Source organism: Tupaia chinensis, unplaced genomic scaffold, assembly GCF_000334495.1.
Source record: "Tupaia chinensis unplaced genomic scaffold, TupChi_1.0 Scaffold000291_1, whole genome shotgun sequence".
Taxonomy (NCBI): Eukaryota; Metazoa; Chordata; class Mammalia; order Scandentia; family Tupaiidae; genus Tupaia; species Tupaia belangeri.
In genome coordinates, this window is record NW_006159776.1 from 93,842 (window position 1) to 119,315 (window position 25,474).

At 36.8% G+C, this 25,474-nt stretch overlaps 3 protein-coding genes across 3 annotated transcripts; all 3 read left to right on the forward strand.

The window, feature by feature from the left end:
• Positions 1-3,503: 3,503 nt before the first annotated feature.
• LOC102500696 (olfactory receptor 13C8-like) lies at positions 3,504-4,908 on the forward strand. The gene is made up of 3 exons (XM_006150616.1): positions 3,504-4,017; positions 4,274-4,320; positions 4,840-4,908. Exons 1-3 carry the CDS (start codon positions 3,510-3,512, stop codon positions 4,906-4,908), a joined length of 624 nt encoding a protein of 207 aa, XP_006150678.1. The 5' UTR covers positions 3,504-3,509.
• A 93-nt stretch (positions 4,909-5,001) lies between these two features.
• Positions 5,002-5,979, forward strand: LOC102501110 (olfactory receptor 13C8-like). The gene has a single exon (XM_006150617.1). It carries the CDS (start codon positions 5,008-5,010, stop codon positions 5,977-5,979), a length of 972 nt encoding a protein of 323 aa, XP_006150679.1. The 5' UTR covers positions 5,002-5,007.
• A 908-nt stretch (positions 5,980-6,887) lies between these two features.
• LOC102501523 (olfactory receptor 13C8) lies at positions 6,888-7,856 on the forward strand. The gene has a single exon (XM_006150618.1). The coding sequence runs from the start codon at positions 6,894-6,896 to the stop codon at positions 7,854-7,856; it is 963 nt and encodes a 320-aa protein (XP_006150680.1). The 5' UTR covers positions 6,888-6,893.
• The last annotated feature ends 17,618 nt before the right edge of the window (positions 7,857-25,474 follow it).

The window sequence follows — 25,474 nt, forward strand, 5'->3', positions numbered from 1 at the left end:
TGCTGACCCTAGAAATTTTCTTTTGTTCTTCTCTATCACTGACCAATCATTCTATGACTGATTTTGTTTAATTTGATTAAAAACTGTCTTTTCAACTTTTTTTTAAGTTTACCAAATTTTTTTTTTCTCATCTCTTATGCATTGTTCTTTTGGTGTCATAAATCAATTCTCCTTGATTTTTACACTTATGATATTCTTTTCTATTAAAACTACATTTTTATAAGCGCTCCTTCATCGACATATGTCCTGTATTATTCTCCTTGATTTTTGTACGTGTTATTTTTTAAAAAATCTTTTTTAATAGGCTTTAGTTGATCATTCTGTGTATTTTCTACTTCTCTGACATTATTTTCCTCAGTATTTACAAAGTCTCCTATTTTCCCCATAATCACAGATTCTGCCAACATTTTCTCCCCAACCTACAACCATGTTTGAAATGTCACTAAAAGTGCATGTATCAACGCAAAATGTGTAAATATATATTTTAAATAATATAAATTTTAGTGTGCTATAAATCATAATACTACTTACTTTTTTTTAGAGAGATTTTTGCTATAGGGTGTGTGCACTCGCCAGAGAGACAGAGAGAGACTGAAAGTGAGAAATCACCCATAAAGGGGTATGACCATGCCACAATCCCTTCTCTTCCATTCTCCTCTTGGTATTTTGGGAACGCACCCACATGCACCTGCTGTGAATTTTAAGCCACCAGGAATGGGATTCAAGCTGCAGTCCAGTGACATAACCATTGTGTCATCTGTTGGTCCCAATATTGCTTACTTTTCCAATGCTTTTTTTCAGGATCTATGTTGCTGCCTAGATATCTAGTACATTAGCTTCTAACTTCCACAAATTGTTCTATTATGCATGCTCACACATGGTGGAATCCTTTTGCCACAAACAATGCCATCATGAGTATCAGTATGCTTTTCTCCTTTCACTCTTGTCAAAGGGCTTATCTGGGACACATCCCCAGGTCTATACTCACAGGCAGAACGCTTTTTAGTAGAAAGCTTTTTAGTATATCAGAATTCTGCATGCCCCTCAAGCTTACAAGTATTTGGTATCATCTACTTTTCTAATAAAAATGAATGCATCTCATATCTTTTTAAATGAGCACTTTTGAATAGTTAATGAGCATTTTTCAGATTTTCTATTACATTTCTATGTAATGTTGAATTTCAATATTTAGTATGCATTTTTTTCAGATTTTCTAAGTTCGAGCATCTTTTTATTTAGCATATCCTTTCAAGTTTAGAAGTTACCTTGTTCTTATAAACTTCAGAGGATTATGAGTTGCACTGTACCAGATGTGTTTTCTGCATTTCTTGAAATAATACCTTTTTAGGGAACCAGCAGTTGGCGTAATGGCTATGTCACTGGACTCCCATGTAGTAGACCTCAGTTTGAGTCCCAGACCCAGTGGCTTAAACTCACATTGGGTGTGTTTGCATGCATGCCCATGATCCCGAGAGGAGAATGGAGGAGAAGGGATTGTGGTGTGGCAATCCTTCCTGGGGGTGATTTCTCACTTTCTGTCTATTTCTCTCTCTCTTTCTGGCAAGGAAAGCATGCTATAGCAAAAACCTCTCCAAAAAAAAAAAAAAGAAAAGAAATAATACCTTTTTATTCAGTTTATTCATATCATGATTTACTGATGTTTATCAAATGTTTAAGCAAGGATAATCCATATATCATAGTATATTAATCCCTACTTTCTTTTGTTATAATGAATAAAAACATTTAAAAATATATCTGGCATATGGGAACCAGCAGTTAGCATAATGGCTATGTCGCTGGACTCCCACATAGTCGACCGCGGTTCGTGTCCCACTGCCGGGCAAGCGTATGTGCCCTATAGTGAAAAATCTCTCCAACAAACAAACAAACAAATATATATATATATATATATATATTTGGCATAGAGTAATCAATACATTGTCATTTCATTGTTGTTAATTTTCCTAAAATGAAGGAAAACACAGAGTATGACTATTACTTTTTACTTGTTACATTGGTGGTTTTCAAACTATGCCCCTTGAACTCCTTAAGAACTTACTCAAGGAAGGAAGAGTGAATAAGAAAATACAGCAATAGTGCCTTCTTCTCTCCTGCAATTCAGTGTAATTTCAAACAGAGAAACTCTCTTTTTGTTCATTTTGTGCTCCTGTATAAATTATATTTACAAAATATCACTGGTATAGTAAACATGTAGATTTTGAATGAAGGAGTTGATCCTTAAGTGGTAGCTCTGGCATGAGGTGAAAATAACTTAGGTAGATCCTACAGTATATATTCATCTTTTTATTCATAATCAACTTGGCTTTGTAAATACTTTCAAGTCATTAAATCTTTTTTAAAAATTTGAACACACCCTTCCACATCATCTTAAAGAAGATGATGAATCATAAAGATAGATCCTTTTCCCAATGAGGCTCTTCTCACAGAGCTATTTGCAAAGGCAAATATATTGAAATCATATATTAAAACTTAAAAGTTCCATTTTCTCCAGATTTTAAAAGGAATAAAACATCCTCCTTGGTTTGTCACAATATGGCATGTTTACTATGCCTAACAAACCTTATTCAGCGCTGAGGCCTTGGGTCAAGATTTTAAATACATGTAAGATGATTGAGACCAATTTGAATAACACACTAATTGCCAACTTAGATTCACCTCCAGCCACAAGACATAAAAGAGTGAGGGGAGTATTCTTGTAGAGTCGAGAGACATGCTTCAAATCCAATAGGTCTGTTGTGACTGAACTCCATAACAGAAACAATGTTTTAGAATATTCAGATTTCTTAGAAAAGAAGCTCAATGTACAGATTTTTATTTTGAGAGATTTTCACTATAGGGTGCGTGCGCTCGCCAGACAGACAGAGACATTAGAGACAGAAAGCGAGAAATCACCCCCCAGAGAGGATGATCACGCCACAATCCCCTCTCCTCCATTCTCCTCTTGGGATCTTGGGCACACACGCACACGCGCCCGGCGTGAGTTTTAAGCCACCGGGTCCGGGACACGAACCGCGGTCAACTACGTGGGAGCCCAGCGACATAGCCATTACGCTAACTGCTGGTTCCCAATGTACAGATTTTTATACCATATCTCATTTTAAAATGTTGACCTCTAATTCAAATTTCGAACACAGCTCAATCACTCCTGATCAAAGCACAGCAGTCTGCTGAATCCAGGCTGTAGGTGATTTATTTGTAATCCACAGGTTAAGTGCCAGACTTGTAGAAATAGCAGTAAATGGTTCGACACCTAAACGTACAATAATCCAATGCATTTTCTTTTAACCCTGAGAAAATCAGATTAGGATTTCTGCTTCAAGGGGCTTGGATTTGCAGTAAGAAATTTTCCTCAGATTTATGTTGTTACACCCAAATATAGAACTGCATAACACAGAACGTGATTCTTATAAGAAGCTGTCACAGACACAGTGTAACAGGTATCTGTTCTATCATCTATAGAGTTCTATAGGAGAAAGAATATACGTAATATGGAAAGGACCAACGATTCCATGTTGACAGAATTTGTTCTGGTGGGGCTTTCAGCTCATCCAAAGCTTCAGACAGTTTTCTTTGTGCTAATTTTGTGGATGTACCTGCTGATCCTGCTTGAAAATGGAATCCTCATCTCAGTAATCATCTACGACTCTCGCCTGCACACCCCTATGTATTTCTTCCTCTGCAATCTGTCTTTCCTGGACATTTGTTACACAAGCTCATCTGTCCCACTAATCCTCGACAGTTTTCTGACTGTAAGGAAAAGAGTTTCCTTTTCTGGCTGCATGGCACAAATGTTTCTCTCCTTTGCCATGGGGGGAACAGAGTGCGTGCTTCTTGGCATGATGGCCCTTGACCGCTATGTGGCCATCTGCTACCCACTGAGATACCCTGTCATCATGAGCAAGGGTGCCTACGTGTCCATGGCAGCTGTATCATGGCTCACTGGGCTTACTAACTCAGTGGTACAGACATCTCTTGCAATACGACTACCATTCTGTGAAGGAATAAAACATCCTCCTTGGTTTGTCACAATATGGCATGTTTACTATGCCTAACAAACCTTATTCAGCGCTGAGGCCTTGGGTCAAGATTTTAAATACATGTAAGATGATTGAGACCAATTTGAATAACACACTAATTGCCAACTTAGATTCACCTCCAGCCACAAGACATAAAAGAGTGAGGGGAGTATTCTTGTAGAGTCGAGAGACATGCTTCAAATCCAATAGGTCTGTTGTGACTGAACTCCATAACAGAAACAATGTTTTAGAATATTCAGATTTCTTAGAAAAGAAGCTCAATGTACAGATTTTTATTTTGAGAGATTTTCACTATAGGGTGCGTGCGCTCGCCAGACAGACAGAGACATTAGAGACAGAAAGCGAGAAATCACCCCCCAGAGAGGATGATCACGCCACAATCCCCTCTCCTCCATTCTCCTCTTGGGATCTTGGGCACGCACGCACACGCGCCCGGCGTGAGTTTTAAGCCACCGGGTCCGGGACACGAACCGCGGTCAACTACGTGGGAGCCCAGCGACATAGCCATTACGCTAACTGCTGGTTCCCAATGTACAGATTTTTATACCATATCTCATTTTAAAATGTTGACCTCTAATTCAAATTTCGAACACAGCTCAATCACTCCTGATCAAAGCACAGCAGTCTGCTGAATCCAGGCTGTAGGTGATTTATTTGTAATCCACAGGTTAAGTGCCAGACTTGTAGAAATAGCAGTAAATGGTTCGACACCTAAACGTACAATAATCCAATGCATTTTCTTTTAACCCTGAGAAAATCAGATTAGGATTTCTGCTTCAAGGGGCTTGGATTTGCAGTAAGAAATTTTCCTCAGATTTATGTTGTTACACCCAAATATAGAACTGCATAACACAGAACGTGATTCTTATAAGAAGCTGTCACAGACACAGTGTAACAGGTATCTGTTCTATCATCTATAGAGTTCTATAGGAGAAAGAATATACGTAATATGGAAAGGACCAACGATTCCATGTTGACAGAATTTGTTTTGGTGGGGCTTTCAGCCCATCCAAAGCTCCAGACCGTTTTCTTTGTGCTAATTTTGTGGATGTACCTGCTGATCCTGCTTGAAAATGGAATCCTCATCTCAGTAATCATCTACGACTCTCGCCTGCACACCCCTATGTATTTCTTCCTCTGCAATCTGTCTTTCCTGGACATTTGTTACACAAGCTCATCTGTCCCACTAATCCTCGACAGTTTTCTGACTGTAAGGAAAAGAGTTTCCTTTTCTGGCTGCATGGCACAAATGTTTCTCTCCTTTGCCATGGGGGGAACAGAGTGCGTGCTTCTTGGCATGATGGCCCTTGACCGCTATGTGGCCATCTGCTACCCACTGAGATACCCTGTCATCATGAGCAAGGGTGCCTACGTGTCCATGGCAGCTGTATCATGGCTCACTGGGCTTACTAACTCAGTGGTACAGACATCTCTTGCAATACGACTACCATTCTGTGCTAATAACGTCATTAATCATTTTGTCTGTGAAATTCTGGCTATCCTAAAACTAGCCTGTGCAGATATTTCCATCAATGTGATCAGTATGGCAGGATCAAATCTGATTTTTCTGGTTATTCCACTGCTTGTCATTTCCATCTCTTACGTGTTTATTGTTGCTACCATTCTGAAGATCCCTTCCACTGAAGGAAAACGTAAGGCCTTTTCCACCTGCTCAGCCCACCTGACAGTGGTGATTATATTCTATGGAACCATTTTCTCCATGTATGCTAAGCCCAAGTCTAAAACATCTGTTGGTACAGACAATCAAGACATCGTTGATGCCCTCATCTCCCTATTCTATGGGGTGATGACACCCCTGAAAGTTCCATTTTCTCCAGATTTTAAAAGGAATAAAACATCCTCCTTGGTTTGTCACAATATGGCATGTTTACTATGCCTAACAAACCTTATTCAGCGCTGAGGCCTTGGGTCAAGATTTTAAATACATGTAAGATGATTGAGACCAATTTGAATAACACACTAATTGCCAACTTAGATTCACCTCCAGCCACAAGACATAAAAGAGTGAGGGGAGTATTCTTGTAGAGTCGAGAGACATGCTTCAAATCCAATAGGTCTGTTGTGACTGAACTCCATAACAGAAACAATGTTTTAGAATATTCAGATTTCTTAGAAAAGAAGCTCAATGTACAGATTTTTATTTTGAGAGATTTTCACTATAGGGTGCGTGCGCTCGCCAGACAGACAGAGACATTAGAGACAGAAAGCGAGAAATCACCCCCCAGAGAGGATGATCACGCCACAATCCCCTCTCCTCCATTCTCCTCTTGGGATCTTGGGCACGCACGCACACGCGCCCGGCGTGAGTTTTAAGCCACCGGGTCCGGGACACGAACCGCGGTCAACTACGTGGGAGCCCAGCGACATAGCCATTACGCTAACTGCTGGTTCCCAATGTACAGATTTTTATACCATATCTCATTTTAAAATGTTGACCTCTAATTCAAATTTCGAACACAGCTCAATCACTCCTGATCAAAGCACAGCAGTCTGCTGAATCCAGGCTGTAGGTGATTTATTTGTAATCCACAGGTTAAGTGCCAGACTTGTAGAAATAGCAGTAAATGGTTCGACACCTAAACGTACAATAATCCAATGCATTTTCTTTTAACCCTGAGAAAATCAGATTAGGATTTCTGCTTCAAGGGGCTTGGATTTGCAGTAAGAAATTTTCCTCAGATTTATGTTGTTACACCCAAATATAGAACTGCATAACACAGAACGTGATTCTTATAAGAAGCTGTCACAGACACAGTGTAACAGGTATCTGTTCTATCATCTATAGAGTTCTATAGGAGAAAGAATATACGTAATATGGAAAGGACCAACGATTCCATGTTGACAGAATTTGTTCTGGTGGGGCTTTCAGCTCATCCAAAGCTTCAGACAGTTTTCTTTGTGCTAATTTTGTGGATGTACCTGCTGATCCTGCTTGAAAATGGAATCCTCATCTCAGTAATCATCTACGACTCTCGCCTGCACACCCCTATGTATTTCTTCCTCTGCAATCTGTCTTTCCTGGACATTTGTTACACAAGCTCATCTGTCCCACTAGCACTCGACAACTTTCTGACTGTAAGGAAAAGGGTTTCCTTCTCTGGGTGCATGGCACAAATGTTTCTCTCCTTTGCCACAGGGGTGACAGAGTGCGTGCTTCTTGGCATGATGGCCCTTGACCGCTATGTGGCCATCTGCTACCCACTGAGATACCCTGTCATCATGAGCAAGGGTGCCTACGTGTCCATGGCAGCTGTATCATGGCTCACTGGGCTTACTAACTCAGTGGTACAGACATCTCTTGCAATACGACTACCATTCTGTGCTAATAACGTCATTAATCATTTTGTCTGTGAAATTCTGGCTATCCTAAAACTAGCCTGTGCAGATATTTCCATCAATGTGATCAGTATGGCAGGATCAAATCTGATTTTTCTGGTTATTCCACTGCTTGTCATTTCCATCTCTTACGTGTTTATTGTTGCTACCATTCTGAAGATCCCTTCCACTGAAGGAAAACGTAAGGCCTTTTCCACCTGCTCAGCCCACCTGACAGTGGTGATTATATTCTATGGAACCATTTTCTCCATGTATGCTAAGCCCAAGTCTAAAACATCTGTTGGTACAGACAATCAAGACATCGTTGATGCCCTCATCTCCCTATTCTATGGGGTGATGACACCCCTGCTCAATCCACTCATCTACAGTCTGCGGAACAAGGATATAAAAACTGCTGTTAAAAATATGCTGTGTAGGAAGAACATTTCTGTTAGGATATGAACAGTGATTGTCATTATGTGTCTCAATACTCCATGCTGCCTCACACTCAGAATTCAGAAGGAGAAAATTACCAAGTAAAGACATATTTATTCTGTGGCATTCTATATATATGAGAAAAATATTTTGGTTGCTATTATTACTGATAGTTTTTGTTGTAAACGTGAAAGTGAAACATACTGCTGGTTTTAAGACAGGTTATTAAGGAAATGCAAAATGCCGACAATCTCTTAGGTAGTCCAACAAAAGGTGTTGTAACAGCACTTTCTAAGCTATAGTAAGTAAATTCTTAATTAGTACACAAAGTGAATGTTAATAATTCTATATTGCAACACGTGTGCTCAAAGCATTCTTTAAAGTTTCAATTCACTTGCACCCTATTATTCTCAGGAAAAGTAGATTTAAGTGCTCTGTGGAGAATATCAGCTTCAGGGATTGACAGGTGGCGTAGTGTTTAAGAGTGCTAGACTTCCATATGGCTGACCACAGTTCAAGTCCCAGACCTGGCAGCTTGCTTTCTCACGGCCCCCCTCCTCCTGCCACACTCTTACTCTTGCTCTGTTCCCTGCTGGTCAAATTTAAAAATAAATAAATAAATTAAGTTAAATAGTTCTTAAAAAAAAAATCCCCTTCAATTCAGTTATGCAGGATTCCCATAGAAAAACTAAATTTATAACTACAATTTTACTAAACACATACTGAAGCAAACTGCAATTAGTGAGAGTTTATATCTACAATAATTATAGTCAATGTAAATGGACCAAACTCGTAATTTTAAAAATAGCATTATTATAGTGGTATTTTAATATTTTATTTTAAGTGGATCTATAACTTTTTATTTTATTTTAACTGTGTGTTCACAAGAAACATGTAATGCATGACATAAAATGAGAATTGAAATAAAAAGATGGAAAAACTATACTAGGAAATAATAACCAAAACCTGATGTTACTATTTTAATATGTGGCAAAATGGATTTAAGACCAAAAAAAAAAAAACACTATTAAAAGAAAAATAGATGCATCATGCTAAAAGGTTTATTTAACCAGGAGGATGTATAATTTTAAGTTTTATTTTTCTAGTAAAATAGCCTCCATGTAATAGGAAATTTTCAGCTGCCTTTCATTATAGGACCACTATCCTATATGCATTCATTATTGACCAAAACATTGCTATGCAGCACATAACTGTATTTCTAACCTCACTGTTTTGTGACTCAAGGATATATGTGGTCTATAATATTTTTTCTTTGAGGAGTTTGCTGAGATTTTCTACGTGGCCTAATTTATAATTAATTTCTGTAAAAGTTCCAACAGTACTTAGAATGAAGATATAACCTAAATGTAAATTTTATTATATGTGAAATAATGGATGGGTTTGGGGTTTTATTATTTGTGTCATTGTTTTTTCAATCTACGGATCACAAACATTTGTGTTATATAATCAATTTCTTCCACCCTGGCTAGATATATTTTACTATACTTTTTAATGAAACAGAAGGAATAGAAAATTATCAAAGTATATTTACTTATAATAAGAACTTCTGAAAAAATTGTTTTCTAATTTGCATGTGGCTAACTAGAAAAAGACACACAGAGAGAGGGAGAAAGTGAGAAATCACCCCCTACCAGCAATGACCAGGCCACCATCCCATCTCCTCCATTCTCATCTCTGGATTTTGAGCAAGTGCACACACGCACACACCACGTGCAGTTGGTCATGTGGAGTCCAGCTGCCTTAAACTCCATGCCATTCACTGGTCCCCAAACTTTTATTTCGGTTATATTTGCCTATCTAGTAATCTGTGTGGTTAGGATCATAATCTAAAATATGTCTCTCACAGTGAGTCCCAGCAAAAAACATTCAAAAAACACTGCTCTACATCTTAATCACTATTATTTAGTGCATTGTGCTTTATTAAGAGATACAGAGAGAGTTAAATCTTTCTGTTTGTTTCTGTTGACTTTGCACTGTATATCCTACCATGTTTATGTATTTCACTATTCATGTGCAGTTGAGACATCAATTATATATTTAGTATAGATATAAATTCTATTATTAAAAACTATTTCTCAAAGGTTTAATGTGTTTGCTTTTTTCCCATATTAATAACATGACTTGCTTTTCATGTACATTTTAAAAAATTTACCTTCATCTCCTTTTCTGGCTTAAACATGAAATGTTTCTTTTTTTCTCATTTCATCTTTGATATGTAGGAATCCTTTTTCAATCTTTTATTTATTTATTTATTTATTTATTTATTCATTCATTCATTCATTCATTCATTCATTCATTCATTCCTTAATTTGACCAGAGAGAGACAGAGGGTAAGAGTGAGAGAAAAAGTAAGTGGGAAAGCAAGCCACCAGATTCAGGACTCGAACCTTGGTCGGCCATGTGGGAGTGTCCAGTGCCTTAACCACCACACCACCTGCTGGTCCCTCCTTTTTCAATCTTATATCTGTGTATTTTCTGCCTTTTCTAAAGCTTTCATAAGAGAGTTTCATTTATCTTTGATACAATGCTAAAGATTACTTCTTATATACAATGACATTCAAATTAAGATTATTCACATTTTATTATACAATCTGTTTTCTATTAAAAGACAAGTATACTTTATAATTTTATTGGTGGCCAAAAAAACTGGTTTGATAATAATTTGCTATGCCAGAGAGTTGAAAAGAATAGCACGACAGTGTGGAAGGAGGGTGGGGAAAGGGAAGGATATAGGGAAGGAAATCAGGAAGAAAAAATAGAGAGGCAAGGCATTTGTGGAACACAGAAATGGTTTATGACCTGTTGATGACAACATGTATAGTACTGTCAACTGGATTGGTCTGAGATGTATTTCATGTTGGGTAAATTCTCTTTATGAGATAAATGATGTATAGCAATTGAATGTTTAAAAAATAATAAGAAAAATAAAAATAAATTTAAAAAAAGCATAGTGCAATACATGATGGGAATATAGAAAATGTAAGGCCTTTATGAGACTGCAGGGCAGGTATAAAGACTTGTGTGTTTCTATTTTAGGATATCATCATTATGTATGAATTTTCATTCTTTTAAGTTTGTTTATATTTTTTTCTTTCATGAGAGAGAGACAGGAACCCGGCAGGTCTTCATTCCACAATCCACGCCCTGTCTCTGCTGCCCCAGATCATGGGCAAGCACAACACATATCTTGCGTGCTCAGGGGAGTCACAGAACACGAACTCTAGATCTTTCCCATACAGGTCCAGTTGTGTGACCACTGTGTCACCACCTGGACTCTTAGACTGATTTTAACTGTTTCTGTATAGATTCATAATTTCCTAGTAGTGATTTTCTTGTTTTTGAGTAAGCACTGGTTTTGGTCCATGGCAGGCTTAAATGTTTATTTTGTTTCATGGCAGAATTAGATATGAGAGTGAGTATAAGGATACTGGAAAGGGACCAGCAGATGGTGTAGTGTTTGCGTCACTGGACTTCCACATGGTGGGCCATGGTTTGAGTCCCAGACCCAGCGACTTAAAAATCACATTAGGCACTTGTGCATGCACGCCTTCTCAGGAGAATGGAGGAGAGGGTATTGTGATGTGGCCAACACCCCAGGAGGGTGATTTCTCATTTTCCCTCTCACTGTCTCTGTCTCTGTCTCTCTCCAGTGAGCACACGCACCCTAAGGTAAACAACTCTTAAGAGAAAAAAAAAAAAAAAAGGATACTGGAAAACCAAGATATAACATTGTCTTCTCTTTGCAAATCACTAATGGGGAATCTTACTTGGGTCTACTACCTAGAAATTTGGAGTCTCCTTGAATATGCTAATGATGTAGATTTTCATTACTTTTGGTAATGAGACAATATCATCTATCTTTAAAATAAGATCACTTTAAATTTTTTTTTTTTTGGAGAGGTTTTTTCTATAGGGCGCATGCTTTTCTAAAGCTTTCATAAGAGAGTTTCATTTATCTTTGATACAATGCTAAAGATTACTTCTTATATACAATGACATTCAAATTAAGATTATTCACATTTTATTATACAATCTGTTTTCTATTAAAAGACAAGTATACTTTATAATTTTATTGGTGGCCAAAAAAACTGGTTTGATAATAATTTGCTATGCCAGAGAGTTGAAAAGAATAGCACGACAGTGTGGAAGGAGGGTGGGGAAAGGGAAGGATATAGGGAAGGAAATCAGGAAGAAAAAATAGAGAGGCAAGGCATTTGTGGAACACAGAAATGGTTTATGACCTGTTGATGACAACATGTATAGTACTGTCAACTGGATTGGTCTGAGATGTATTTCATGTTGGGTAAATTCTCTTTATGAGATAAATGATGTATAGCAATTGAATGTTTAAAAAATAATAAGAAAAATAAAAATAAATTTAAAAAAAGCATAGTGCAATACATGATGGGAATATAGAAAATGTAAGGCCTTTATGAGACTGCAGGGCAGGTATAAAGACTTGTGTGTTTCTATTTTAGGATATCATCATTATGTATGAATTTTCATTCTTTTAAGTTTGTTTATATTTTTTTCTTTCATGAGAGAGAGACAGGAACCCGGCAGGTCTTCATTCCACAATCCACGCCCTGTCTCTGCTGCCCCAGATCATGGGCAAGCACAACACATATCTTGCGTGCTCAGGGGAGTCACAGAACACGAACTCTAGATCTTTCCCATACAGGTCCAGTTGTGTGACCACTGTGTCACCACCTGGACTCTTAGACTGATTTTAACTGTTTCTGTATAGATTCATAATTTCCTAGTAGTGATTTTCTTGTTTTTGAGTAAGCACTGGTTTTGGTCCATGGCAGGCTTAAATGTTTATTTTGTTTCATGGCAGAATTAGATATGAGAGTGAGTATAAGGATACTGGAAAGGGACCAGCAGATGGTGTAGTGTTTGCGTCACTGGACTTCCACATGGTGGGCCATGGTTTGAGTCCCAGACCCAGCGACTTAAAAATCACATTAGGCACTTGTGCATGCACGCCTTCTCAGGAGAATGGAGGAGAGGGTATTGTGATGTGGCCAACACCCCAGGAGGGTGATTTCTCATTTTCCCTCTCACTGTCTCTGTCTCTGTCTCTCTCCAGTGAGCACACGCACCCTAAGGTAAACAACTCTTAAGAGAAAAAAAAAAAAAAAAAGGATACTGGAAAACCAAGATATAACATTGTCTTCTCTTTGCAAATCACTAATGGGGAATCTTACTTGGGTCTACTACCTAGAAATTTGGAGTCTCCTTGAATATGCTAATGATGTAGATTTTCATTACTTTTGGTAATGAGACAATATCATCTATCTTTAAAATAAGATCACTTTAAATTTTTTTTTTTTTGGAGAGGTTTTTTCTATAGGGCGCATGCACTCGCCAGACAGACAGAGAGAGACAGAGAGACAGAAAGCGAGAAATCACCTCCCAGGGGTGATGGCCACACTGCAATCCCTTCTCCTCCATTCTTCTCTCGGGATCTTGGGCACGCACGTACACGCGCCCAGCATGAGTTTTAAGCCACCGGGTCCGGGACGCGAACCATGGTCAACTACATGGGAGTCCAGCGACATAGCCATTACGCTAACTGCTGGTCCCAAGAACACTTTAATTGTTTTTATATAGGACACGCTGTTTTGGGTCTTGTTTGGTGTTTTTATTTCTTTCTCATGGCATAAATGTCATAGCTATTTTTTTTTCTTTTTTTTTTTTTGTGTGTGTGTGTGTGTCATAGCTATTTGTGAACCTGGTTATGGCATTCTTAATAGTTTCTTTAGGACAAATTAAGCTATAACTTACATTTTTCCCATTAATATGTCCCACTAATGTACACAGGATGCATTCAACTTATGTCAGAATTGAATAATAGCAAATGTCTTCTCTTCATAATTATTTCTACTTTTCTCTATTCTTTCCTCCAGTTTTGTATTTTTCTTTTTTTATTTCCTATCTTCTATATGCTTTTGCTTAAAAGAATTTGTGTACTTTGGATCAAAAAGCATTGTGGATCAGGAATATCGTTTTAGCCATTGGCTCTTAGATATTTTTCCTGTTGCTTACTTCTTTAAAAACAACAACAAAACAGTTAAGGCATTATTTTTTATTTAATTAATTTTATTTATCATTATTTTTATTTTTTAATTTGCTGCAGGACATGCAAATTCACCAGAGAGAGAGAGAAAGTGAGAAAGCAAGCTACCAGGTCCAGGACTCGAATCACGGTCAGTTATGTAGGAATACAAGACTTAACCCACTGCTCCACCTATAGGTCCCCTTTCCTGTAGTCTACTTCTACAAGAACTCCAAAAAGTGTTCTGACCTATTCTACTTCTAAATTATTGACTCTATTAAAATATATTATCTTACAAAAGGTTGTCTGTGCCATTGAAGGGGGGTGTCCCAAAGATTCTCATGGGGTGTCCACAAGGTCAAAACTATTGTCATAATAATAAGACATTACTTGCCTTTTCCATTATATTGATATTTGCACAGAAAGGAAAACTACAAACCAATATCTCTGATGAATACAGATGCAAAAATTCTCAAAAAGATACTACCAAATCAAAACATCCCTTCATGTTTAAGACTCAGCAAAATTGGCATTTTTCAGCATAATAAAAGCCATCTATAAAAAAATCTATAGCTAACATTATACTGAATGGAGAAAAACTGAAAGCTTTACTACTAAAAACTGAGACAAGACAAGGCTACCCACTCTCCACTCCTTTTCAATTAGTGCTAGAAGCTCTAGCCAATACAATCAGACAAAAGAATTAAATAAAAGGCATTCCCATCTGTATTATCTCAATGAGCCCCTCTCCAAATAAATTATCTCTGTTTTGCAGATAACATGATTGTATACATAGAAGACTCAAAGATTTCCAAGAAAAAACTTCTCAAAGTAATAAATGCATACCCTTAAGTGTCAAGATACAAAGTTAACTTACAAAAATCTATAGCATTTCTATATACAAACAACAAGCAGACAGAGGGAGAACTGAAGAAAGTAATCCCATTTACCATAGCCACAAAAATGTATAAGATACCTAGGAATAAATTTAATCAAGGAAGTAAAAGACCTCTACAAGGAAAACTGGCAATCTTAAAAGAGAAATTGAAAATAACACAAAAAAGTGGAAGGACATCCCATGTTCCTGGATTTTGCACTGATGGTATGAAAGCAATGATTGGTAAATTGCTGATGTCTTAGCACAAATAAGGTCCAAGACTTTAGTGTGCCATCATAGTCACTATATTCTTAAAATGTTGTACATACCAATTTAACCTAAAGGTCCTTGATGAACCAATAAAAATTATGAATTTTATTAAACCTAAATTTAATAAAAACCTCAATATACTAAAGAAAACTTAAACTACCTTTCAGTCTCAAGCACTGAAAGATTAAAAGGACAAATATTTATAACTTATAATAGTTTGGAACAAAAAAGTTAACAGGCTTAACAACTCAGCTATTTTGGAATACACATTCTTTTAAATAACATGTGAAATAGATGCAAACATAATTGTATACTAGGCTGAAAACAAGAATCAGTAAATTTCAAAGAAACAATATTAACTAGTCCACATTCTCTTTTCCCTATACTGTTAAAGGGAATTAATTAATAAATTTTTTAAAAATTTTTGGAGAGGCTTTTGCTATAGGGCACATGCGCTTGCCAGAAAGGCAGAGAACGAGAAATCACTCCCCAGGGAGGATGGCCATGCCACAATCCCTTCTCCTTTAGTCTCCTCTTGGGATCTTGGACATGCACGCACATGTGTCTGGTGTGAGTTTAAGCCACTGGGTCCAGGCCTCGAACCACAATAAACTACATGGGAGTCCAGCGACATAGCCATTACACGAACTGCTAGTCCCAAGTTAAAATAATTTCTTATGACAACTTTGGATTTACCACTGGTGACTTTCCAGATCACCTGGTAGATGTTCCTGAGCTCTTTGATCAGAGATATTCTTCTCCAAATGAATAAGTGGTATCTTTGATATCAGCATCTACAATTCCCTTAGTTAGACATTCCCTTTTAGACATTCTGAAACTACCCGTTTTATGATCTCTGTGACTCTAGGTAAACATGCCTCACTTTCTACTCCTTAGGCCATCTGCCTGCCTCTTTTTCGAAGTTGTACTTTTTTCTTCCCTACAAAGAGGGGTGAGATTTATAATGTTCCCTCTGCTTTTATTATATGCTACAAAGACTTCATGTATAATATTTACGTTAAGAATAACATTAACTATGGCATTAAATTGCATGTCCAAGAGACAGCAGGTGACATAGTGGTTAAGGTGTTGGACTACCACATGGCTGACTGTGGTTTGAGTCCCTGACCTGGGGGCATGCTTTCTTACTTGCCCTTTCTCTCTCTCTCTCTCTCTTTAGTCAAGCTTAAAATATAATAATAATGATAAATAGAATTATATAACTAATTCTTTAAAAAATTGAATTTCCATCCCTTATATTTAAATTTTCATATTTATATACTGGCTAGATGCCATCAATCTGGTGATCCACTATCACTCTGTGCAAACCTCTTTAAACTCTCATTTCCTTTAGCTCCTTAGTTTGCTGAACCAAGGCACTTGATTCCTACATGGCCTCCTATGGTTGGAGTTCCAGACCCGGCAGCTAGAAAATCACGCCAGGCACATGTGTATGCATGCCCAAAATCCCAGAGGAGACTGGAGAAGATGGACTGCTCTGTGGTCATCTCCCCTAGGGCGTGATTTCTCTCTTTTCATCTCTCTGCCTCTCTCCAGTGAGTGCACATGCCCTGTGGCAAAAACATAAAAAAAAAATTGAAGCCACTCCTTCAGTGACTGATGTTTTCTGTAGCTCAATGAAGAGAACACATTAAATATCACTTTTTCACAGATGTGTTCAATCCTCATAAAAACAAAAAACAAACAAACAAAAACTGACTATCTACATGACTTTATAAGATAAGGAACATGGAATCCAAAAGTTATATCCAAATTTTGCCCTAGGTCATACAGCTGGGAAATGGCACAGTAGAGACTGGAACCCAACTAAAAGACTCCAAAGTTTATACACTATAGAGCTCTGTTTGTTTGCTGAAAGACCTGCCAAGACTGCCCTTTCTCTTTAACAAATAGGACATTTTTCTGCTCTATATGACCTTTCATTATATAAAGAGTGCTTCCAAAGTGATCAACCAACATAAGAAGACGTTATTTCTTTCCTAGATGTTATCTCATAGCCTCCCGCAGGTAAGCTCCTCCCACAGGAATATGAAATACAGTCTAATATTTATGCCTGAGCAGTGAACAGTGTCTCAGAGGACATCATTAAAAGTTGACTGACTGACTTCTCTATGATATCAAAGTACAAATAGGTTACATAGGGATAGTATCCCATGTGTCCGAGATCAGTCTAAAGTCAACTTGTTAAAATGAACTTGTAACTTTTTAATAATGTTCTCCTCAAGTTTTAATAACATTCTCCACAAGTTTCTGCCAGGACTCTGGGGCTGTTCCTAAGAGACCCATTTCTCCTCCTTAGTTACAACTAAACAGGAAAATAAGAGTGTATGAGATCATCGTGTGTAAAAATCTAACACTATAATCCACTGCTCTGCTATATTGAGATAGTTATAATAACTCTACTAGGCACTAAGAATTTTTCAGCTCCCTTAAAGTCTGTGAGACAACCTTCATACATGAATTCTGTTGTTGAGCAGAATGGTCTTATGCAGAACCTGACTGTACTTATAATCAGCAATATAGTTAGAAGAATAGCAAGCACTTTTATTTAGCACCTGCTAGGTTTCCATAACTATGTTAAATTCTCAGAATAACCTTATCAGAAAAGTGTTTTTTTTTTTAATTCTGTATTTTACAGATAGGAAAATTGAAGTTTAACTACAATAGTCTGAAAATAACTTGTATGGCCTCAAAAAGTCATTGGATTTAGGAGCAGAAGTAAGGTGACCATCAACTATACTATAGGTGTATTTCTTTCATCTCATAAGGAACTAGGTATCTTTTAAGATAATTTCTGGGACCAGCAGTTAGCGTAATGGCTATGTCGCTGGATTCCCATGTAGTCAATCGCAGTTCGAGTCCCGGACCCAGTGGCTTAAACTCACGCCAGGCGTGCATGCCCAAGATCCCAAGAGGAGAATGGAGGAGAAGGGATTGCAGCGTGGCCATCCCTCCTGGGGGGTGATTTCTCGCTTTCTGTCTCTCTGTCTCTCTCTCTCTTTCTGGTGAGCATACACTCCCTATAGCAAAAACCTCTCCAAAAAATAATAATAATAATAATTTCTACCTCTAAGATCCAATCATTTAGCTTTGTTTATAATAATAAAAAGAAAGCAAAACAAATGCTAATTATTTGAAAATATTTTACATGAATCTTAAATCATTAATATAATACTATATGGCTATCATAAATCATGTATCCTGTGAATATTTGATGATACGTGAAAAACTGATTGGGATATAATTTTGATTATAAAAGGGCACAAACTATAGATAAAGGTAGAAATGTTTTATACTATAATATAATTTTTCTCATGTTTACCTTTAAAATTTACATATTTATCTACCAACTATATCCATGTTTAAGGGATCATAATGCTTTGTCCATAACAGGTGTTCAATAAACATTTGGCAAATGAATAAGGGGGAAACAGTGTGACATATCTTTAATAAATTATTTGGAAAAAATTAATTTTTCAAAAATATCAGTTTGTTCCATGACTTAGATATAAAATAAGACAGTTATCATATGGATGAAACAACCAAAAAATTAAGTCATAGAAGAAAATTTCATTCCAAATATTTTAGGAGTCATATTAAAATCATACCTCAATGGGGGAAAGAAAGCATATTAACAATATGAAGGAAAGCTAAAAGTTGAAAAGTATTTTCAGAAAATCTGAGAAACAAAATGTTAATAATATAGCCTATTAAAAGTTCATACAAATTAAAGAAATAAAGTATTTCTAATTCCAAGAGATGGTTAAGCAAAGGATGTGAACAGACAATACAAGAGAAAATATAAGTAATAAATACCAAAAATATGCAATCTAAATAGCAATCATAAAAACTCAAAGTAAAACAAAGTAATATTTTACTAGTAGAAAAGGAAAAACATCTTTTCTGGTTCTAGAGAATGTAAAGAAAATGGTCTTTGCAAATATTTCAGTAGCAGTGTAAAGTTTTTTTGGGGGGGGAGAGTTTTTTTGTTTGTTTGTTTGTTTTTGTTTTTTGGGGTTTTTTTGTTTTTTTTTTGTTTTGTTTTTGTTTTTTTTTTGCTATAGGGCGTGTGTGCTTGCCAGAAAGACAGAGACAGAGAGACAGAAAGCAAGAAATCACCCTCCAGGGGGGATGGCCATGCCACAATCACTTCTCCTCCATTCTCCTCTCAGGATCTTGGGCACGCACACACACATGCCCGGCGTGAGTTTAAGCCACCGGGTCCAGAACTTGAACCACAGTCGACTACATGGGAGTCCAGCGACATAGCCATTATGCTAACTGCTGGTCCCTAGAGTTAAGTTTTGAGAAAATAATTTTGCATGTGTATTAAGAATTCTCTCATGATTCATGTTCTTTCATTATATAGTTCTGTCTTTAAACATTTATCTTATTTTTAGTAGAAGAAAAGGCAGTTTAGACAGCCAGATGCATAGATAACAATTGTCATACAAAAGTCAGAAAATTAGAAACAAATTAAAATGTTCAAAAATGTGAAAATTGTAGGCTACGTTATAGTAGTCCTACTAAATAAAGTGTTCTTCAGATATTACAGAGTATAAAATTAAATTATTGAGATAAAGAAGCAAATAGTAAATTTTCTCTATGCTATAATGATAGTGCTACTAAAAAGTGTCTTATATGATTTAGAATTAAGTAGGATAAACACCTTAAAGACTTGAAATGATTCACTTAGAATTTTATAGAACTGAATTAGTGTTATTTCTACACTGAAAAGCACAACAAATTCTTAAGGAAAGTTTAACTTTTCTGAGAACTTTCGGACATTCTAATCTTGGCCTCCAAGTTATGATGAGGCCATCAAATACTTTAATGTATTTAATGACTAAGAAATGTATAACTGGGTAAGGTTACTTTGCTTTTTGCTTTTTAAAGTTAGGATAATTGGAACTTTGGAATGTGCAGAAGTCAAGGACTACATCCCTTGGGAATCCCATGTTTTTGACATACATCAGGGAGTGGGGAAGTTTGTGCAAATAGGTGCTAGATTCCCTCCAGAAGGTAAGTCTCCCTCGAGTAAGTGTCAACCTTAGGCCAAATCACAGGAACACTAGAGTTGCATCATGTATCTTCACGTTTAATATACTTGATTTCCTTGACACCCTCTTATAAAGATTCACATACAGACAAATTGCCTCATTATGGCTACCCTATCTCTCATTTCTTTTTAGGAAAAAAGAATCATTGCCTTCCTAACTGAGAATTTTCTAACCTCATCTGAAAAATGCAATGGAAATTCAAATTCCTGGAAATTTTTTCTATTATTTTAATAGCATGGAATGGTGAGGATGATTTTAAAACCCAGTCAGGAGGTAAGATAGAGAAGGTTTTATTATGATTATTTCAAAGGAAAATGCATGTGTGTGTATGTATGTGTGTATGTGTTTTGTGTTTTCATATATACACACACATATATAGATATAGATATAGATATAGGTATATTTCATATATGAAATATACCTATATCTATATCTATATATGAAAACACAAAAACCCAGGTATCTAACAGACCAGAATATATTATTAAATTGTTTTAATCCCAAAGTAGTCCAATCTTTTATAATCTTTTTTGAAATTATATGATTTAGTCATGTAAAAATGATGAAAGTACTTATAATAGTCCTTAAAATCCTCAGTTAATGGCTACACTATTTAAATATCTCATTCTCTATATATATATGAAAACACAAAAACCCAGGTATCTAACAGACCAGAATATATTATTAAATTGTTTTAATCCCAAAGTAGTCCAATCTTTTATAATCTTTTTTGAAATTATATGATTTAGTCATGTAAAAATGATGAAAGTACTTATAATAGTCCTTAAAATCCTCAGTTAATGGCTACACTATTTAAATATCTCATTCTCTATAATCTTTTTTTAAAGAATTATTTAATTTTATTTATTCATTCATTTATTTTAATTTGATGAGAGAGAGAGAGAGAAAGTGAGAAAGCAAGCCACCAGGTCCAGGACTCAAACCTTATCTGGCCATGAGGGAGTGTCCAGCACCCCAACCATCACTCCACCTGCTGGTCCCTTTTTTTTAAAGAATTATTTAATTTTATTTATTTATTCATTTATTTTAATTTGACCATTGTTCTCTATAATCTTAAATACCAGTTATATGAAAAAAGAGTATGTGGTGATTTATGTATTAGTCATACAGAAACTATGCCTAATAAGGGCTTGAGAAGACACACAATTAAGGTGTTTGTGGTAAAAATAGGATTAGAAACAAATAATATGAGAGGGGAAAAATAATTATGACTGAATATTCATCTGATCCCAAGCAGCCAAGCAAAAGCAAAATATTAAAAATTTTTCCCAAGTATATAATAAATCAAAGTCCCCTATGCTAACCTTAATTCCTCACAATAGACCTGAAAGGAATTTTGTGTATGTATTCATTTGAATTAATTATTGTGGAAAATGTACTTATGAGTAATTTTCAAAAGAAGCAAACGTGGGAACTAGCAGTTAGCGTAATGGCTATGTCACTGGACTCCCATGTAGTTGACCACAGTTCACGTCCCAGACCCGGTGGCTTAAAACTCATGCCGGGCGCTTGTGCATGTGTGCCCAAGATCTCGAGAGGAGAATGGAGGAGAAGGGGTTGCGGCGTGACCCTCCCCCCCGGGGGCTGATTTCTCACTTTCTGTCTCTATGTCTCTCTCTGTCTGCCTGGAGAGCACACGCGCCCTATAGCGAGAATCTCTCAAAAAAAAAAAAAAGAGAAGCAAACGTATTCTTTATGTGAATATTTATCATATGGACATTGCTGAAAGTTCATTGCACTTAATTGTGGTTTTATAAATTTTTTGTATAAATAAAACATTGTTGTAAACTGATGAATAGGCAGACTTGGGGATCATAAAAATATAGATTTTTAAAATAAATTTGTACTTTAATTCCATTTCTCCATGAATGCTTTAAAAGATTATTCACTTATTTATTCCATGAGAAAAAGAGTGACAGGCACCCCTATTAGTACCCCCACACCACTATCCCTCCCAACTCAGCTAGCACAGATAACAGGCACAAGTATGCATGTAGGGAACAGAGAGGCCACAGGACATGAACCAGGAACCTTCCTGAGTAAGTTCAGTTGTGTTAACACCATACCACCGTTTGGTTCCAAGTTATGGTTTTAGGTCATTGTTCTGCCATACTACTCTTAGATACCAAAAATTTTACTTTTACCTTTGACATCTGAAATTAATTTCCTCATCTGTAAAAAAGTCAGAGTAGTATTTGGGTTATTTTGCAGTTTGAATGATAAAAAAAAAAGTAGGTAAAAGATGAAATATATATATGAAGACTCCCATATGATGTGTAGTATACTTTCCTTTGTGAGCTAAAATAATTCATCTTCCTTTGCGGAATATTAATTGAGGATTAGAGATTATAAAGCCTATTAACTAAGAGTTGGCATGTCTATTAAACTTTGTGTAGTATCAATTGCCTTAACTGATCTTTTTAAAAAAGTTGGAGAGTACTACAGAATTGCTTTACCTAGTGGGTACTTAGGGTACAGATGTTTTTCACCAAGAGTACTTAGCACTTTAAATGTTAGACTTTCTAGTACCTAAATCAATAAGGCAAAACAAAACCAAAGAACTTATAGGAAGATTGAAGTTCTTCTATAATGTTAGAGAGTTTGATTCTGGCTTCAATAAAAAGCTAACAAAATTTACTTATGTCTATTACAACACTAAAGCAGGATCGGGATTAAGCCCTAGAGCATTGAAACATGGAGTGGTTATTTCTTTCAAACGTTCAGGGATTAGAAGACAGGAACTCGAGGATGGCCAGGATTCAGTTAGGGTCAGAGCCTTTTTAAAAATGTAACTTTCATCTTTGAATGATAGTTCTGCTCTATGTATCAATGGTCTGCATTTTCTTTTGAGATCATATGATGAAGTCAGGAATTCTTGGTATACCTTCTGAAAATAATAAAACTGTTACCTGCAAGATTTAAAAGGTAGGGATGAATGAATGCCCTAGCCCCAATACAAAGAAATAGGGGGCTCCTAGGGGTAAATAGAAGGGAGATACCAATCCAACTTGGCCTTATTGCAAGGTCTAGATACCGAACATAATCACTGTAACCTTGTTTTAACATTTTTACTCTGAGTTAACCCTTCTGGTAATTATAGACATTTGCTTCAGTGTTGTTTTTTTTTCTCTTTGATTATATTTTTCTTAATGTAAATTTATTTTAAAAATTTAGATAATTCAAAAAAGTAGAAAGAAGCTCTCTAAGATAAACATTAGTATTTGTTTATTTCTTTTCAGCCTTTCCATTCTGTCCAGATTATCTTGGTTTAAGTTTTGAATTTGTAAACAATGCTGTGTACTGTGTTTTGTTTTTTACTGAATCATTTTAACACAATTTAGATACCACTTTTGTGTTAATTCAAATTTCTCATAAAAACCCTATTAATAGGGACATGGGACCAGCAGTTAGCGTAATGGCTATGTCACTGGACTCCCATGTAGTCTACCACGGTTCGCGTCCCAGACCTGGTGGCTTAAAATTCGCTCTGGGCGCCTGTGCATGTGTGCTCAAGATCCCAAGAGGAGAATGAAGGAGAAGGGATTGCAGTGTGGCCATTCCCCCGGGGGGTGATTTCTCGCTTTCTGTCTCTCTATCTCTCTCTGTCTGCCTGGCGAGCGCACGCGCCCTATAGCAAAAACCTCTCAAAAAAATCCTATTAATAGGGACATAATAGTCTATAAAATGAGTATACTATGATTGTTTAATAATTCCAGTAGCATTAAACAAGAACAAAAAGGTGTTTTAAAAGATAATATCCAGATGCCAGGCAGTGGTGCAGTAGTAATGCAACTGGATCAAGATGAGAAAGGTCTGGGTTCATGGCCTGGAACCTCCCTAAGAAAATCAGGCATTGATTCCCAAGATCCAGGCTGGCTGAGAGCTGAGATCAGAAGTGGGTCATGCCATGGAAATCCTGTTGTAGGACATTTCTTTCTCTTGAAAAAAGTAAATGACTATATAGATAGAGATAGAGATAGAGATAGATATATAGAGAGAGGCTTTTGCTATAGGGCATGTGCGCTCGCCAGACAGAGAGAGAGAGAGAGACAGAAAGCGAGAAATCACCCCCCAAGGGGATGGCCATGCCGTAATCCCTTCTCCTCCATTCTCCTCTCGGGATCTCGGGCACGCACGCACAGGCGCCCGGCGTGAGTTTCAGCCACTGGGTCCTGGACTCGAACCACCGTCGACTACATGGGAGTCCAGTGACATAGCCATTATGCTAACTGCTGGTCCCATGAATACATTTTTTAAAAAGGCAATATCAAATAATGACAGCAATCTGATAAAAAATGAAATTATCTTATACTATGAGTTCCATGGAAAATAATTTATTAGAAATCATCCAGCATCTTAATCTGCATTACCTGTTCCCAAATAGATTCTAAGAATTTGTTTCAGGGAAGTAAATTTAAATGAAGAAAAAACTCAGGCTCCATACTATTCAACAGAGCATCTGGTGATCGCTTTTTAATAATTACACTAGCACTGAAAAAGTAATGCAAATAATTTTTTCTTACTGTTAATTATCCTTTTGTCTCCAATGGGAAGCATCAAAAGAGATAGGAGAACTAGCACTGAAAAAGTAATGCAAATAATTTTTTCTTACTGTTAATTATCCTTTTGTCTCCAGAAGCATCAAAACAGACAGGTGATTTCTCATAAATTTTGCCAGTGACATTTTTAAAATATATCTACTTCTTCCCTGAATGAGAGAGATAGAGAAAAAAACAAAGAGACAGCACTCCCAACAAGGTCTTGCCACCACAATCCAACTCCAGTCTCAGCCAGCCCCATATCTGAGGTCACATGTATACCCACCACACTAAGAGAGTTCTCCCCACATGACCCTGACCCTTCCATGGGTCAACCTCACAGAGCATTGTGTTTTACAGTTGCAGGACCATCAGACTCCCTCAAACCTTGTCTTAATACTCTTTCAGAGATGGCAAAGATAAACACTGCATGTTTCACTTTGGAGAGACTGGCCCTACGGTTGTTTTTTTTGTTTTTTTTTTTTAAGTATATTTCTTTCTCTCATGAGAGAGACAGATCCATTGCAGGGTCTTACCATGCTGTAATCCACCCCAAGACTTCTAGCCAGCCAGGATTATGGGTGCATTTGCAGGTACGACGGGTATGTTACGACTGACTCTGTGCAGGCCTACCTAGGCATTTCCATATGTCTCAGTGTCACACAGTGGTGCCCTATTGCCTATACCATCACAGCTGGGCCACAAGTGAAACCTTTATTGCAATGATTATCTCAGTGCTGTTAGAATGCCAAATGTATACCATAATTGTTTTCTGA